At 41.1% G+C, this 16,366-nt stretch overlaps 2 protein-coding genes across 2 annotated transcripts in view; one reads left to right on the top strand and one right to left on the bottom strand.

Moving 5' to 3' along the window:
• Nucleotides 1–4,837, bottom strand: part of ST7L (suppression of tumorigenicity 7 like) — a 22,869-nt gene extending 18,032 nt beyond the window's left edge. Inside the window, exons 1-5 of the mRNA XM_035561330.2 lie at nt 4,775–4,837; nt 3,194–3,276; nt 2,373–2,532; nt 1,781–1,835; nt 994–1,109 (exon numbers count right to left, since the gene is read on the bottom strand). Coding sequence (XP_035417223.1) covers nt 994–1,109; nt 1,781–1,835; nt 2,373–2,532; nt 3,194–3,276; nt 4,775–4,784 — 424 coding nt within the window. The 5' untranslated portion in view covers nt 4,785–4,837. The remainder of the gene's footprint in view (nt 1–993; nt 1,110–1,780; nt 1,836–2,372; nt 2,533–3,193; nt 3,277–4,774) is intronic.
• Nucleotides 4,040–16,366, top strand: CAPZA1 (capping actin protein of muscle Z-line subunit alpha 1). The gene is made up of 10 exons (XM_035561331.2): nt 4,040–4,169; nt 9,271–9,334; nt 9,581–9,632; nt 10,456–10,519; nt 11,799–12,005; nt 12,420–12,499; nt 12,933–13,011; nt 13,492–13,563; nt 14,184–14,246; nt 14,825–16,366. The coding sequence occupies exons 1-10, from the start codon at nt 4,131–4,133 to the stop codon at nt 14,963–14,965; spliced, it is 861 nt and encodes a 286-aa protein (XP_035417224.1). The 5' UTR covers nt 4,040–4,130; the 3' UTR covers nt 14,966–16,366.

Below are 16,366 nucleotides of genomic sequence, written 5' to 3'. Positions count from 1 at the left end.
TGCTTCAGTATTGAGACAACTGCCAGATCATAAAGGGTTAAACAGCTTGTTTCTAAATTTACAAAGCACATCTGAGTAGCATAGCCACAAGGCAAAGCGGATTCAATATACACTACATTATCACCTTATTAGAAAGCGTTACAGGAGGCAACAAAAATGGGTGAAATTATCTCTAAACCTTTCCCCACTATTCTTCCATTAGGGAAAAATGGGAATCCCAAACTGGAAGCCAGTTTCTAGCAAAAAACACTCAACTTACTTATAGCTACCATTTTCAGTGCAGAACTAACAGCTTTCACGCTAAATAACAGTTCTGAAATAAGTCCAAAACCTTACGTTCATGGAATTACATATCTGGCCTATCTCAAAGTATGATAAGAAAATTGAGGAATCTATACATGTTTCTTTTGGAACAAAACCTTCTGCTGTCCAGCAAGAACACCATGGAAAAATGTTTGAGTTTTCTTTTGGAAACAAAATATTAGTCTTGGCTTAGTAAGCGAGACAATACACTCCATTTGTGAAACAAAAACACATCATTCATATCAAACATGTCACAACTAGCTGACAAGTAATGCTTCCGGAACTTGACAAATTGGTAATAGCTAACACCTAGTCTGACAATAACCAGGTAGAGAGCATATTCTGCACTAAACATTCGGAATACAATGACAAAATAATGGAGACTGCACTATTCATTATTACAGTTCAAATGAGACCACTTCATTGGTTGTTGAGAATACAGTCCAGGTTGTTAATTATTTAAAAAGCGTGAGATCTTAAAATATGTCAGGATCCTGATAGTCTTAGTAGATAAAACACAAAGTAAAAAACATCTTTTCTCTAACACCACCTATTAAAGCTCCTAGATAGTAGAGAAAGGCTATTTCAGAAAATATTTGACAAGACAGCTTGTACTACCTTGAAGTGTATTAAATATATCCACTCTACATATTCCAACTGTTATGTACCTTATGTATATGTCACTGGTACCTGTATCTGAAGGCCGAAGGGCATCTGTATCACACGTGAAAAAGTTCTGATGATCTTGAGCAGACAAATTCATGTCATAGTATGTAAGGGGCTCCTTCCCAGTCACCCACGTGTATCTTCAATGGGAGAAATTTCAGTAAGATGCACTGCTAGTAAATAGTAACGCTGATGCAAAAAAGGATATCTGATGTGCTTAACTACAAGCTAGTGCAGATTTCATTATTGTTATTATTAATAAAAGACTGGAGTTACTAATCAGAAATTTTCAAGTACTCCTGTTCCATAATCTTAACAGTTTGCCAGCAGGCTTCCTGCAGAAGGAAAGTCTTTCTGAGGCTGAAGTCCTAATCAACTTGAAAAACAGCTTGCTATGAAGCAGCTTTTTCTACAAAATAACACTAGGAGACTTAAATACAGTTGTATCTGTTTAATAAGAGAGATTTAAGATTCTGAATCAGTCTCAGCCTCTGAATAAAACTGTAACAGCTGTAAGATCATGACTTTCATAGAGTTTTTGAAATAAGATGAAAATAATTCCGGGAATACTTTTCTCCTACTTTACTTTCAAATAAATGATGATGTTTACAATAATATTTGCATTCTTAACATTGAAACTGCCAAAGCTTGGAGAGGTGCCTTTTAAACACAGGATTGGCATCAATCACCCCTATAATCTCACAGGTTTCAGCTGTCTCCCAATATTACTAGTACAAGCCCTGCAAAGGAGTCATGTGTATGCTCCCAATTAATTTTAAAAACATGCAATGGAAAGTAAGATAGTTAATACCTGCTATACTCTGCCCCTCTGAAAAGATTAAGAGGATTTCGCCACACCTTGCACTCTGAAAAGAAAGTACTTACTGAGTTAAGAGCAGAAATATTACCAGCTTGATTTAAAATGCAGTAATGCAAATGCAATCTTACTTTAAAAAGCAATTTTTATCTTAGATTTATTTGACCTGAGCACAATCATACAATCTTTATCATCTCCCTGAATTTCTGCTATCACTTAAATATTTTTGCTCCCCACCATTGTTGTGGTACAAAAGCACATGTGGGAAAGATTAAACACTGCCATTTACATTCAAGCAATTTTACCTTGCACATGTTTAGAATAGCTAATATCTAGGGTTACTTAAACAGTTTTAGCTGAACGTGTAACATATTTTCTAGATGATGTTTTTAATAATGAATGTTTTAGATCAAAGATACATTATCACTCGATTTCTTTTATCATATTAACAAAACGCATCGTAAGCATAGGCCTTTCCCCAATTACTACAAGCACCAATGCTGAGTCAAAGCCATTTAAAACTCAACTCATTTGAACCAGTCGCCTGCAAGCTTAATGAAAACTGTTCGGACACATTAACAATCACCTGGCATATTCTGCCTGTTTGTCTCATTCTCTCCAACTGAGAACGCTGCTGGTGCTGGAGGGCTATTTTCCACACCGCCAATGAGGGGCCTCAGATGACTCACAGATACCTGCTCGATGAAAGATGTGCCATATTTTCGGAAATGCCACCACTCAAATACCTGTTATGGGAGAAAAAAGCATCAGAAATTTCCTTAGGCAACACCCTTCCAACATAAACATCAGAGATGAAAAGTAAATTGCACAGAGCAAGGACATCCCCTTGCAAATTATTACAGACAGGACCTATCTACATACAAATTAATACTAATTATCTGTTTCGGGCCTGTCTCATCATGTGGAATTACCCCCATAACATAGAAGAGATTGGAAAAAAAGTAAATTTTAGTCTAATCATGTTACTCTCCCCCCAGGTTGTTAGGATAACTTCTAAACCCTTTCAGAAAGTGCCTTGATCTTATACACTAAAGTGTGCTGTACAGGGAAACTGCACATGCAACCACAACATGGATATAGCTTTTTCACTTTACAAAATTAATCCCAAATAATAAAGCACAAAATGGACAGTTAAAACAAGCCTGAGTTCCTTAAAATAGATTCAAGTTATTTTCCCCAGATTCACCTAAACGTACAAGACACATAGGAAAAGAGTACTTATAATACATCGGAGAAGATACTCGGTAACAAGCTCCTTTGTAGTACAAAGGCACCCTCTAGAGTCTGATAAAAGCCTGTTTTTACCCTTACCTGCATTTACCCTTAATGAAAGAATCTTAGAGGTGCTAAATTTGTTAAAGGAGAGGAGAATAGTGGACTACTTACAAATATCAGGCCAGATATGAAAGATGAGGTCACTGTAAGGGCAAAGTAGAATTTTGGAGTCAAAGTGCTTAAGAACACAGTCACTGTTAAGAAACACAAAAAACAAAGACTTAATGAGCAGAACTGAAAAACACAAAGAGCTTTTTATTAAACACTGCGTGAAATACTACGCAAACATAACACACAGCGCAGCCCGTGTAACTTCACAGGTTATGTCATTTTATTAGAAAACCCTTTCAGTCTGCTACTGTCCTTCCGTAACTGTGACAGCCGATTGGGTTCCACGTGACCCACCCCCCAAAAAAAAATCGGTGTAAATTCTTAACGGGGCCGGGCAGGGCCCCCCCGCCTCTCACCGGCGGCCAGCCCGTCCCGGAGCCGCAGCGGCACCCGCAGCACGGCGTAACACAGCCCGAGCCCGGCAGCCACGGCCAGGAGCCCGCGGGCCCAAGGCGCCGCCGCCGCCGCCCGCCGCCGCAGCTGCTCCCAGCGCCGCAGCGCCGCGGCCGCCCCGGGGCACGGCGGCCCCCGCCCGCTCCCGGTCGCGCTCCCGGTCCCGCTGCCGTCCGCCATGGCCGCCGCCGGGGAACGCCGGGAGAGAGGCGGGGCGGGGCGGGGTCCGCCCTCGGGGCTCGGCGCTCACCGGCCGGGATCCCCCGCGCCCCGCGCCCGTCCCCCCGGCCCCGCTCCGGCGGCGGGCGGAGACCGCGGGCGGAGACCCCGCGCCCCGCCAGCTCCCCCCAGCCCCGGCCGGGCCGGCCCTCACCGCCCGCCCCCCCCCCCCCCCCAACAAGGCCCGTCCCGCCCGCCCCTAAGATGGCCGCCCCGCGACGTCTGCCCGCAGCCAAGATGGCGCCGGCCGCGCTTCCTGCCCGGCGCCCAGCCGCAGCGCCCGGCATGCTCCGCGCGGCGCCGGGCCGGGCCCAGAGGTGCCGAGATGGCGGACCTGGAGGAGCGGGTGTCGGACGACGAGAAGGTGGGGGAGGGGGCTGCGCCGGGCCGCAACGGGACCGGGGGGAGGCCGGGGGGCGCCGCAGCGGGGCGGGGGCCGCAGCCCCGGTGCCGCCGTGACAGGGCGGTGCAGGCCGCCCGCCCCCGAGCGCGGCGCCCTCACGGCGGGGCTGCGCCGCTCAAGGGGATCCCGAGCGGGGTGGGAGGGGGGGGCGGGGAACGGGTCGTGCCTCCCGCTCCTGGCGGCGCATGGGCAGCCCCGAGCTGCCACAGAGGACGGGGCAGCCTCCTCCGAAGCGGTGAGTACCGACGGGCGGTAGTTGAAGGCAGAGCTGCCGCCTTCCCTTCCCTGCGCCGTGAAGATGAGCTCGTTTCGTTTCTTAAAATCCTGCGGGGCGTCGAGGCTTGGGGATCTTCAAAGATCTGGGAGTTTGGAGCCGGCTTTAATTTCTCTCTTAAACTGCCGCTTTCAGTTTCATTATGGCGACATTCGTTCTGACAGAGAACCTCAGAGGTCCCCTTCACCCGTTAACGTTTTAGACCATTGTTTGAAACAAGTATTCCAGAGCAGAACGTGTAGTCATCAGTACACTACTGAAATCTATCCGATATAGTATAAAAATCTTTAACCTGTTGGCATTTAGCTGAAATTTCATTTGAACTGCTGCAATGGAAACCATCACTTCATTGCATTCAATCTGAAAATTAAAACAAAAGTAAAGCTCTATCACGTTGTGGGTTATGGCGGTACAGCATTCAGAGCAGAGGAGGTGAGGTAAGTTGTTGGTAATCCAGCAGGTCATCACAGAGCTGGAAATAGAAATGGGGACTCCGTTTGTAGGCTGCATCTGAACTTGACTCTTAGCCTAAGTACTGAGTCTGGGAAAGAGAGCCAGCGGTGCAAGGCTCTGGGGCCAGCTTGGCCTTGTTCCCCTTGCCCCTACGTTCACCTGAAATCTGCAGTTCTTTCAAAGCACTTTCAGGGAAGACATAGCCTGCAGGAGGCCCTTTAGGACTATGTGTGTCCAGATATTTTATTTGTCAAAGCAGCTGGGATTTCACTTGAAATTGGACCCTGTGTTCTACTTCATGTCCTGGCTCAGGCAACCTGGCATCAATTTAAAGTAGCTCCATGCCTGGCACAGGTAGAAAGCGAGGTTGTGAGGATTCTGAAAAAGAAACATGCAGTAAAGATTCATTATAGTATCCATTTTATAACCACTCAGGAAACAACAAAGAAAATCAAACAAAAGAGCAATAAAGTTAATTCCTCCCCTCACACCTCCCACCCCTATAAACTGCACTGCTTTATTCTCTGTAGGTGCATTTTAGGAAAGCTAGGGGTTCATTAGTTTAAACCTTACTGCGGTGTGTCCTGTTGTCTATTTTCTGCTGCCATTTTACCAGTTTAAACTAGTAGTTGAGCAGCTTCCCTGTCAGCTACTTTCCCCATTTTAGAAAAAGGAAGTTAGTTTTGCTAGCTTACTGCAGAGCTACCTGAAATGGTAATGATGGCCAGGAAGTAGGTCAGTTTACAGAAAGTCTTTTTGTGCTTCTGCAAACGAACATCCTGTCGCTGTGCTGACACCGCTTTGAAACAAATCAACTCTAAAAATGACAACAGCAACTCAAATGCTTGACATTTAGGATTAAGTACTTCACAGTCTGCTTCCTGCACTCCAATCCTGATTTCAGTAGTTTGATTTAAGTACTTTATATTTTATTGCTTCACAGGAGAGTTGGTGCACAGGATGCTCTAAAAGAGTGAACAGTTTTCATGTGCAGTGGTTGCTGTTTGTTCACGGCTGGTTCTGTGAGAACATTTGATCGAAATGCAGAGACCCCTTTGTGTTCTGCTCATCCTTTGAGGTGGAAGGCTAAGACTCCTGCAATATTTTTTTTGTTCTCATGCTCCCTTCCCCCAAGGATATGTCTATCAGAAACTATCAACCTAAAAGTCAACCTGTTAAAGCCCCTGTCCCTTTTATGAAGGTTCCACGTACAGCACAATTCTGCAGCCACATCATTGTTGCTTTAGTGCATAGCGTCATTTTTTATGGCTTTTAGGGGCCTTGGTTTTCCATATGTTGATTTAAAAACCTTATAAAAAGTAATCTGTTCATCTGGACAGTTAATTCGCAGTGCATGGTCTAGTCCAGTCCTCCCCTGAAATGGATCTTGGCATGAAGTGGGTATCTGTAAATGCTTTAGTGCAGTCTGATATGCCTCTGTTAATGCTTACATTTGCACTTTCTCAGAAAAGCACATGGTATAATGTCAAGTCTTTCAGACATTAGGGCTCTCTCACAGTGAAGTCCACAGAGGATAGAAAGCAGAAGCATCCTTCTTAATTACTGCTGTTATCTTCATCACTATCCAAGCTTTCAATAGTGAAATCTAACATGGTTATGTGACCAATAAGTCCTAACTCCAGTCCTTCAAATCATGAAAGTTTTCACACAATAAGTAGTACATTTTTAGGATTGCTGTATACTTACCAACCTTATCTAAAAGCAGAAAATTAGGAGAAAATGGTTTTACGTTTTGTATATTTGCGCATGAACTACACAAGTCATTGACAAGTTGAAAAAATTCAGTACATGTTTTTTTTCCACTCATACTGCAGAATTATTTCAGGCATAAAGAACATGCTGTGTTGTTTTTTTTTTGTTTTTTTTTTTTAATATATGCTAATTTGGAAATCGATCTATTTTTATCTGAAGCTCTGCCCAGTAAGGACAGAGTTGTTACTTGATACTGCTGGAATAAGGCAATATACCCTTTGTTTGGAAAGGTGTGTATTTCCTTTCATGGCTTACTTTAAATCATCACAATCATCACAAGTGATACAACTTTTTCTAATTAAAAACATGGAAGACTTGAAGCAGCAATTTTTTTCCAGCTGTGGCAGTAATTCAGATGAAATAGTTGAATGTATACATAAACCTTTGTTTTACTGCTCAAATGGAAAGTAGGAAGGTAATCAGAGTTTTAGCAAATGTTCTGTAGTCATCTTCAATAAGCATCTAGTTGAGCAAGGCCTCTTACACAGCCTTGTTAGCTGTGCTTGGAAGAAGAGTGACATTTTTATCCTTCTAAGGTAAAGATCCAGTTTTGTGACATTTCCTGTTTCAAGTCTTGTCCAAGAAGATTTTATTCCCTTCTATCTTGTAAAAACCATAAAAGATTTGGTTATAAAAGCAAACTCTTACTAGTTTCAACAGAATCAAACAAAGGCCACCTAAACCCTAATAATCCAAGACAAGTATATTGGATTTCAGAATACAATGAAGGCTTTTTTTTTTAAAGAAAAATTTAAAAAAACTTTACTTTTGCTTTTACAGCTTGGAAGTTTACAGATAGTCAGGTATTTTCCTGCCAGCTGGACTTTTCACTTATTGATTGTATCAATTCCAATTCCAGATGCCTTAATTCTTTCACTAGTGACAGCTCATAGCTAGACTACGGTACAGTTTCCAATAAAATGCTATTTCAAGATAAGGGAGGGAGTAACATGCCAAAGAAGAAGGGTACCAAGTAATCCTCAAGAGAATACATGCCAAAAATGCTGGCACACTACAGGGAGTAGTTCTCAGTTCTTTTTCTTACCCAGAGACTCCAAACAGGCAGTAGCTCTTGAAGAAAGTACAGCATGGCTTTGATAACAAGAAACCAGCATGTTCTGAAAGAAAGCCCTGGCCAGTTCCAAATTCAGCACCTTTTTGATAAGCCAGCGTGAGTTTTAACAAGCTTTCCACTGTTTCCTAATAGGTTTAAGGTCTAAAAGTTTGAGTATGTCCACTCGATGGTATTGCACAGGACACATGATGCAGATGAAGAGCAGGTCCCTAAAAAGGGGCCTACAAGAAAGCAGGAGAGGGGCTCTGCCGGGGAATGTGGTGATAGGACAGGGAGTAACGGTTTCAGACTAAAAGAGGGTAGGTTCAGATTAGGATATTAGGAAGAAATTCTTCACTCAGAGGGTGGTGAGGCACTGGAACGGGTTGCCCAGAGAAGTTGTAGACACCACCCCCATCTCTGGAAGTGCTCAAGGCCAGGTTGGATGGGGCTTTGCGGAACCTGGTCTGGTGGGAGGTGTCCCTGCCCAGGGCAGGGTGGAATTAGATGGTCTCTAAGGTCCCTTCCAACCCAAAGCATTCTATGGTTCTGTTTCTATAATCAATATACATACAGACGTGCTTAAACACAACATTGCAAGGCTTGGAGAGGTACTTGAAGATGTAGCAAGAACAGGGTTGGTTTACATTTCCTAGCCTTGTATTCCCAAAGTTTATAATACTGCACTTGCCTTTGGAGAGGGATTCCACCTGAAAAGTTTCTTTATGGTTGCTAATAACTAGGCTGTAGCTTGTGCTCTCTGCAGTACATGAATACTTCAGATGAACCAAAGGATCCTGCACTGGGTGTTTGTTGTACCACAGGAGATACTTAGAATGACAGAATAAACAGATCCACATAGAATCCAATGGCAGTTGATGTAATTGGTTTACTGTTCAGTTTATAGAGCGATCAACCTCTCATCCTCCACCCATTGTTTGCTGTGAGTCAGTGGCATCTCCTTCAGCCAGCAGTAAGCAGCAAATGTGTTGCATCACAGGGAGTCAACAAGTCTTGCAGTGTGTCAGACACACCTTAGCGGTGTGATCACCCTGTAGGTTGCCGTCTAGTTAAAGCATCAGTTTTACTGCAGTGGTTTCTTATTCTTTATATATGTTGGCATTTAGGTTCCTGATTACTAGCAAAGACCAGGAAAAAATGTTTAGAAACGTCACCAAGAGTGGGCAGCCAGCATTTATATTCTTTAAAAAAAAATAAAAAGACACAACTACAAAGGTTGAATAGTTCCCATTCTAACAGGTGCCCACGTGGAGTTTGGTGTTCTTGCTGAGTACATTTGGGGTTTCTTTGCACTGAAAAAAAAATGCCTAGGCTTATGAGAATGATGATTTCTACTTGGAAGAGACATCTAGATTTCTCCCTAAACATGGGGCTTGTTATTACTGTCAGATTTGGGTTTGTTGGTGAACTGCTTCAGTGTAGGTTGCAGTGTGTACGAATTCAGTAAACGATCTTTTGTCTTTAATTACTTCTCTGCATCATTGTAGGTGCGTATAGCTGCAAAATTCATCACTCATGCACCCCCTGGAGAATTCAATGAAGTATTCAATGGTAAGTAAATGAAGAAAAACGATCAGTAGCATTTTCTTCACATTTCATCAATGAGAGTCTATGGTTATGTCATGATATGTTGTTTTTAAGGTCAAGTAGAAGCAAGGGAAAAGCATGCACTCATTCTGTGACTACTTATGCTTGATGAAATGATTTTAATCATTCATATTTTTGTACAGTTGAAAATGAAATAAAGAAACATTTGTTCAAAACCAATAACCTATCTGAACACCCTTTTTTCTCCAGATGTCCGGTTATTGCTCAACAATGACAATCTTCTCAGGGAAGGAGCAGCACAGTAAGTATTAATGTTTCAAACATAGAATGTGTGCTTCTGTGGTTATTATTTGACTTACAACCATGATTCTGTGACAGAGCAAGCCATTTGTTCTATTGAGAGCAGTCTGCTGTAGTTCATTATCCCCCAACAAAATATATAACAAAAGGCATGGCTGATTCTTTTTAAAAGGCTTAAATTGGAATTTGTGGTGTAGAGGCCATATGAAACTGACAGGAAGGCAATCTGCCAAAAAGAGTAATTCTGCAGCAGCAGGAATGTCTGATCTTGTTGAAGCATGATTTGTTAAGCAAGTGAAGCCTGAAATACTGAGTAGTCCTTAGCAAGAGCTTAAACTGCCCTCAAAAAATACTTTCAGAATATCTTGTTTACTTGTGCAGTCTCATCAGGTGTCTCAAGGTTATGCATACAAGCCTTTTGATGCTAAGGTTTTACCTTGAGCTGTGAGATCAGTGAGCAGGTCTTGACAGAAGAAAATTTGCTGTAAATATTAGTCTACTCATATTTGTTTACCTTACTGCGAAATTTTAGCTGGTGTGTTCCTGTTTTGCATTGGCTTGCTCATTATCCCTCAGGCTGCCTGCTGTTCTACTTTTGAACTCTGTACTTTCATGGTCATCACTAAATAAATCTGACTTTAGATCGGGTGTTTTTGTAGCTATCATCAATAAAAGGTATTGAAAAATCCTTTAAGAGTGCTAGTGTGTATTATTTGCAAGTTTAAGTTGAAGTTTTCTGTAGTATAAATCACACCATGTACTTATCCCTGAGTGAAGATAAATGTGAATGTACAGCTAAAGTTCATGCTCTTAATTCTTAACAGTGCATTTGCACAGTACAACATGGATCAGTTCACTCCTGTGAAGATAGAAGGGTATGATGACCAGGTAAGGGAAAGCTTTACACTGAATGTTTGTATTACTGCACTATACAGAAGGAATAGATGTGTTGTTTCATCAATATCTTGACAATTTTCATTCTACCTGCAAATCATCTTTCCTCCTTCCACTAGATCATCCTCATGTTACCAAGTTTTTGTTCTTGTATGAGAGGCATAGGTGAAATGTTCCCTTAAAGCATTGTCTGTTACTGCCTGGTAACTAATTCATTGCTAAGTAGAGCCCCACACCAAAGTCACTGCAATTCCAGTTAAAGTATGATTGATTAAAGATTGTTACTACATGCTCACATTCCTACTGTGATTCAGTAGTGGATTCTTAGTAGTGTTTATGCTATGGTCTGCATTTTTATCCATCCCCAGTTACCTAAAAAAAAATCATTGTATCTTAGAATATATCAATGTAATACTGCCCAATCCATGTCAGCAAAGCTTTTCCCTTTTATAATGCTTCTTATAAAAAGACTAGGGAACAATGTCTTTTCTAGAATGGCACAAGCTTTTAGTTTTAACATCTTGATGCCTACACACTGAAGTAGGACTTTTTACAGGATTTTTTTTTTTTTGAGAGCAAGAAGTAAGTGCTACAGAAGATAGAAAGCTGGCTTGACCATCTGTTCTGTTCTGAGCCAAGTACTGACCTAGCTTTCCTGGTGTCCCAGATACGTTCATGGGAGACATATTTTAAGAGGGCTGTCCGTAGAAATAGCTTTGACAAGAGGAAGCTACTGTACAACCTGCAAAGTGAGCCAGTGTTTGGGAAACCAGAGAAATCTGGTGAATAAGACAAAGGAGAAAGAAGTTACTGTGCTGCTTTGCTGTCTGCTTAGTTTGTATGCATCAGAAGTAGCCACGTCTACCTTCCCTCCTCAGCTGGAAAGAGATCTAGTACAACATGGAACATGACAATAAACAGTCAATTCCAGAGAAAAATTCTTAGTTTCTTTCAGATATGGGGAAGAAAAACAAAATTTTAAAAACAAGACCACTTGTTTGTATTGTAAGGTCCCCAACTTTAAGCTAAGTGTATATGTTACTGTAATACAGTCATTTCTGGGACAGAAGACTAGTGCAATATTAACTGCAAAGAGCAGACAGCTCACAGCCTCACCACAACTACTCTTAGTTGAAATTATTACGGAAAATCCATGTTTCTTTATGTGATTTTGTAGTTACATGACCATCCATTGAGACATGGATAACTATTCAAATAGACAAAACACATTTATAGCAGCATAATGTATTAATTTCAGTTTCTTATTTTACAGGTGTTAATCACAGAACATGGTGATCTGGGCAACGGCAGATTTTTAGACCCAAGAAACAAAATCTCTTTTAAGTTTGATCATTTAAGGAAAGAAGCAAGTGATCCCCAGCCTGAGGACACAGAATCAGCTTTAAAACAATGGAGAGATGCCTGCGACAGTGCATTGAGAGCTTATGTGAAAGATCATTACCCAAATGGCTTCTGTACTGTTGAGTATCCATCTTGTTTTGTTGAAAATTCTTTGCTCGGTGTCACTCAATACTTTGAGTGGACTTTGTGCTAAGCAGTGTTGTTTGAATTCTCCATCCTCACTAGTGTTTTTGCTAACTTTAGAACAACAAATTTCAAAAAGGGTGCAAATATCTTGGTATGCACATAGTGGTAGAGATTTATTAGACCACCTTGTTCATATTTATGACTGCCAAACACCTTTCCACCTGCCATTAAAGAAAAGGAGGCATTATTTGCACGATTGCAAGTGGAGGTGCTGGACAATGTAACTAGTGGTAAACATTCCCAATGGGATACCACAATGCCAAACCTCCACAGTGCTACCAAGAACAGAAATTGCAAGTGGTTTTCTTCAGCTCTTGTGCCATTTCAACTCTTTTTCTGAATGCAGGTTTATGGTAAATCTATAGATGGACAGCAGACAATTATTGCCTGTATTGAGAGCCACCAGTTCCAGCCCAAAAATTTCTGGTAAGGCTACTTAAACAGTGCATTTTCTTCCTTTACTAGTCCTCAAACAAACCCTTCCTCTATCTCTACTGGGGGTCTGAAGGGCAAGTAGCCTTGGGCTTCCCCAGGAGCTCTGATTCTCATTCTTTAGTCTATTTTCCTTGCAAGCCCTTTGGCACTTCCCTAAAGCTTCCAGTGAGGCTCAGTGACCTACCTAGAGAAAAGTTTATTAGCAGAGCTGAATAGACACCCCCTTATGTATTCCAAAGCATGAGTACATTGGAGCCAGCCTGTAATGAAGCTGCACTGTGGCAAGCTAGGCTTCAGAAATGGAATTCAGTGGCATATAAGGCACTTCAATACTGATCACAAGATAGCAGGAATAAATTGCTCATTAATGTAGCTCTTTGTTAGCACCTACTGGAAATAGTTTACATGTTTTGATTGTTCTTAGGAATGGTCGTTGGAGATCAGAATGGAAGTTTACCATCACACCACCAACAGCTCAGGTGGCTGCAGTGCTCAAGATCCAGGTGAGCTGCATTGTCTGGAAATAACAGGAGAGGCTGCTTGCCTTACACTAATGCATGTGACTCAAAACAAGATGCTGAAATACAGCAGAGATGTCCTTCTGGAGTCAAGATACTATTAAGCTAACAATTCAGGAAATTAATTCTTAAAACTTCAGTGTTTTGGGCATTGCTTACAACCTGGCCTGTGGCTTACTATATAGCATTACCCTATATGCCTCCAAGTCTGCTTGACTTTGTACGGCTAAAACCTATTCCATGAATTCTTTTAAAATTGCTCTTATTTCAACTCTAGGCGTTTACTTCATTAACATAATCTTGAACAGTCTTGACAAAGAATGAAACCTTCCTGCTTTTAGTCTCCACGTAAGCAGAGAAGACTGGCACAACAAAGCTGTTGTGCCATTCTGGTAGCATTTGGGGGCTCTAGGGATTATAAAATGAGTGTTAATGATAACCTGCATTTTGTCTGTCTTTGTTTAGGTTCATTATTATGAAGATGGTAATGTTCAACTGGTTAGTCATAAAGATATCCAGGACTCTGTACAGGTTTCAGTAAGTATGCCAAAATAATTTTTAATGATAAAGCACCTATTTTGTTTCTTGAATATCTCATGAATTATACCCTTGTATGACTACATTCCATTGACTTTAATGTAAGTTTAGAGTGCCTAGTCAGTGTAGTTGTAGCGTTTATTGTTACATGGAAAGCCCAGATTCTTAATTGCTTAAAAGAAGTCTACTTAAAAAGTGCAATCTCCATTGAACAGCTTATCTTATGAGTGTCAGTTAAAGATGGCAGAATACGCCCTTCTGTATACATCCTAGAGAACTGAGACGTAAAAGCAGTATACTAAAGGAAAATAAGTAGTCCTGTAGTACAGTAGAGGGAGCAATTGTCATAAAATCCCTAATCTGTACCATGAAGGCCTACTTCCCTTTTGCTCACTAGGGTGCAGTCCTGTTTCAGTTTGGAACACAAGCTTAAGCTAGTATCTTGAACTCCACGGAGATGTGTAGTGAGTGGAAGGAACCCAGCTACAAATAGCAGCTGCCACCTCACATTATCCATTTCATCTATACTCAGTCTGTTATTTGAGAAATCCATTGCATTAGAAATCCATTGCATATAAGTTATTTTTGAACATATAAATATCTATTTTTCCCCTTTGTAGAGTGATGTCCAGACAGCTAAGGAATTTATTAAGATAATAGAAAACGCAGAAAACGAGTATCAGGTAAGATCAGTAGCTGTTAAATAAATGCAATTGAATCATATCAATTTCCATTTACAGTTAAAGGAAGTACAAAAAATTGACCTCTAATTCTGTTTCTGACTTACTGTGACTGTTATCTGTTCTTATCTGTTAAGAAGAATTACTTTGAAAAGGGCATTAGTATTTGTTGACAGAATCTAGTTGTAAAGCTATGTGTAATTAAAATAACTATACAGCAAAATTGATTATTAAGGGGTTACAAATGATGCCTGGAACAAGCATGGAAGGGGAGTGGACAAGTCTAATAGTTTTCCTGGCAGGTAAAAATAGTGAAAAGGAAATGCGTGAAAGCTTTTTATGTTGTCCCAGCCTGTGTGCAAGAAGCAGATGTGATAGATAGTTCAGAAACACCTGTGAGTGTAGCAATGTCTCCTTAGGAGAGTTTCATAGAATCCCTTTGCTTGCACACACACTGGTGACAGCATTAACTAGTCAGTAGCATGCCTTCCCCTTGTAGAAAGGGTTTTGTGGCTTTAACAGAGTCACTTTTCCAGAGTATATTTTTACGACTATAACTGAGTCTACTTTTGCCATTGCAGACAGCAATCAGCGAGAACTACCAGACTATGTCAGACACCACTTTCAAAGCCTTACGCCGGCAGCTACCTGTCACCCGCACCAAGATAGACTGGAACAAAATCCTCAGCTACAAGATTGGCAAAGAAATGCAGAATGCTTAATGTGAAAATAAGGAGATTTATGAAACGTTTGTGTGCAAAAAACAAATGTGGTCCTATGCCAAGTAGATGGTTCCTAAACCAGTGCAGGATTTTTCTAGGGCTTTCAAAGTTAACAGGTTTTCTAGCCTCAGAGAAAACTGTGGAACAAATAGCGTTGTCTTTGTGTTTTGTGTTTCCTGCCGCATAAACTTCCTATTGTGACTGCATATACTGATAGGTTGTTTTAATTAAACCACATTCATGGTTCAGAAGTATAGCTGTTTTCAATCACTAATTGTACTGGTTGGAAAACTTCCTAGCTGGAAAAGCCCTACTATAAATACAGCTGAGGGTGCAGAGCATTTCCTTCACCTGTATACAGCACTCCAGGTACTCCAGTAACTTTGTCAAATCTGCCAACAGCTCAAGGCGCTATGCTGCAAGATATAGTAATGCAAGAGACAGTAAGTGCTCCTATGTATCCTTACTACTGACCTCCACAAAGCAAAAAGTCTGTAGACTTAAATTTTACTATACAAAATGAGTTTACAAAATCCATTACGGAAATCCCTACAAAGCCAGCTCTTCCAGGGTCTCTTTTTAATCTGAAGATTTGAGCCACGTTCTCTGGAAGTGAACGTTTTTGCTCTTCTTTCCCTCATGTATGTACGGTTATCGGACATCTGCATTTTTACAGGCTGCGAGCATCTGTGTTGGATCACTGCTGATCCATGTAGACTGGATGAAGATTAAAATGCAAATGTCTACAGAATAATAGGTGTGTTGCGCTTTAATGCTTTGTGGCAGGTTCATAGAATTTGTATCACAGGTGTATGGATGGATAGTGTACAAAATAAATAAACTTGCACCAAAGTGAGAGAAATAACCTTTCCATTTTGTCTCTATTGTGGCCAGTTTCTTGTCATACTTAATGGGAGATTCTGGAATTAATCACTTCATTGCTCTCTGACTGCTTGCTCGATGTTACTTTGTTTCTCTGTAAAAGTCAAAAATAGCAGTCCTATCAGTTTCTCTTAAGGGGAGGTTGAAGAGGCACGTGTATGCTTTCCTCAATTTAAACTTGGAAAGTTGATTCATTGCAAAATGAAACCCCTTTGGTTAATTCACTTTTCTTTGTTTACACTTGGTTATAACTGGGCCTTTTTGCAGGTTCTGTTTTTTAAACTGGTTAGTGTCTTCCTATCTTTTAGTACACAAAGAAAGGGGTTGAGAAGATAGGGATGTAACTGCCTGTGCATTATACTTGAGGTTTTGCACAGTAATGCCACAAAATAAGTGTCTACCCTTTGTGAGAAATTTTGTCAAAATAAAATATATTTGTATTTGCTGTTGAGACTGACCTTTCATCCTACAGGCATCCTCTGTATAGTCTAGTAGAAATACACGGGTCTTTGTTTTAAA

This window comes from Cygnus atratus, chromosome 24, assembly GCF_013377495.2.
Source record: "Cygnus atratus isolate AKBS03 ecotype Queensland, Australia chromosome 24, CAtr_DNAZoo_HiC_assembly, whole genome shotgun sequence".
Taxonomy (NCBI): Eukaryota; Metazoa; Chordata; class Aves; order Anseriformes; family Anatidae; genus Cygnus; species Cygnus atratus.
The sequence above is the reverse complement of the archived record's forward strand: the minus strand, read 5'-3'. Positions and strand labels throughout refer to the sequence as shown.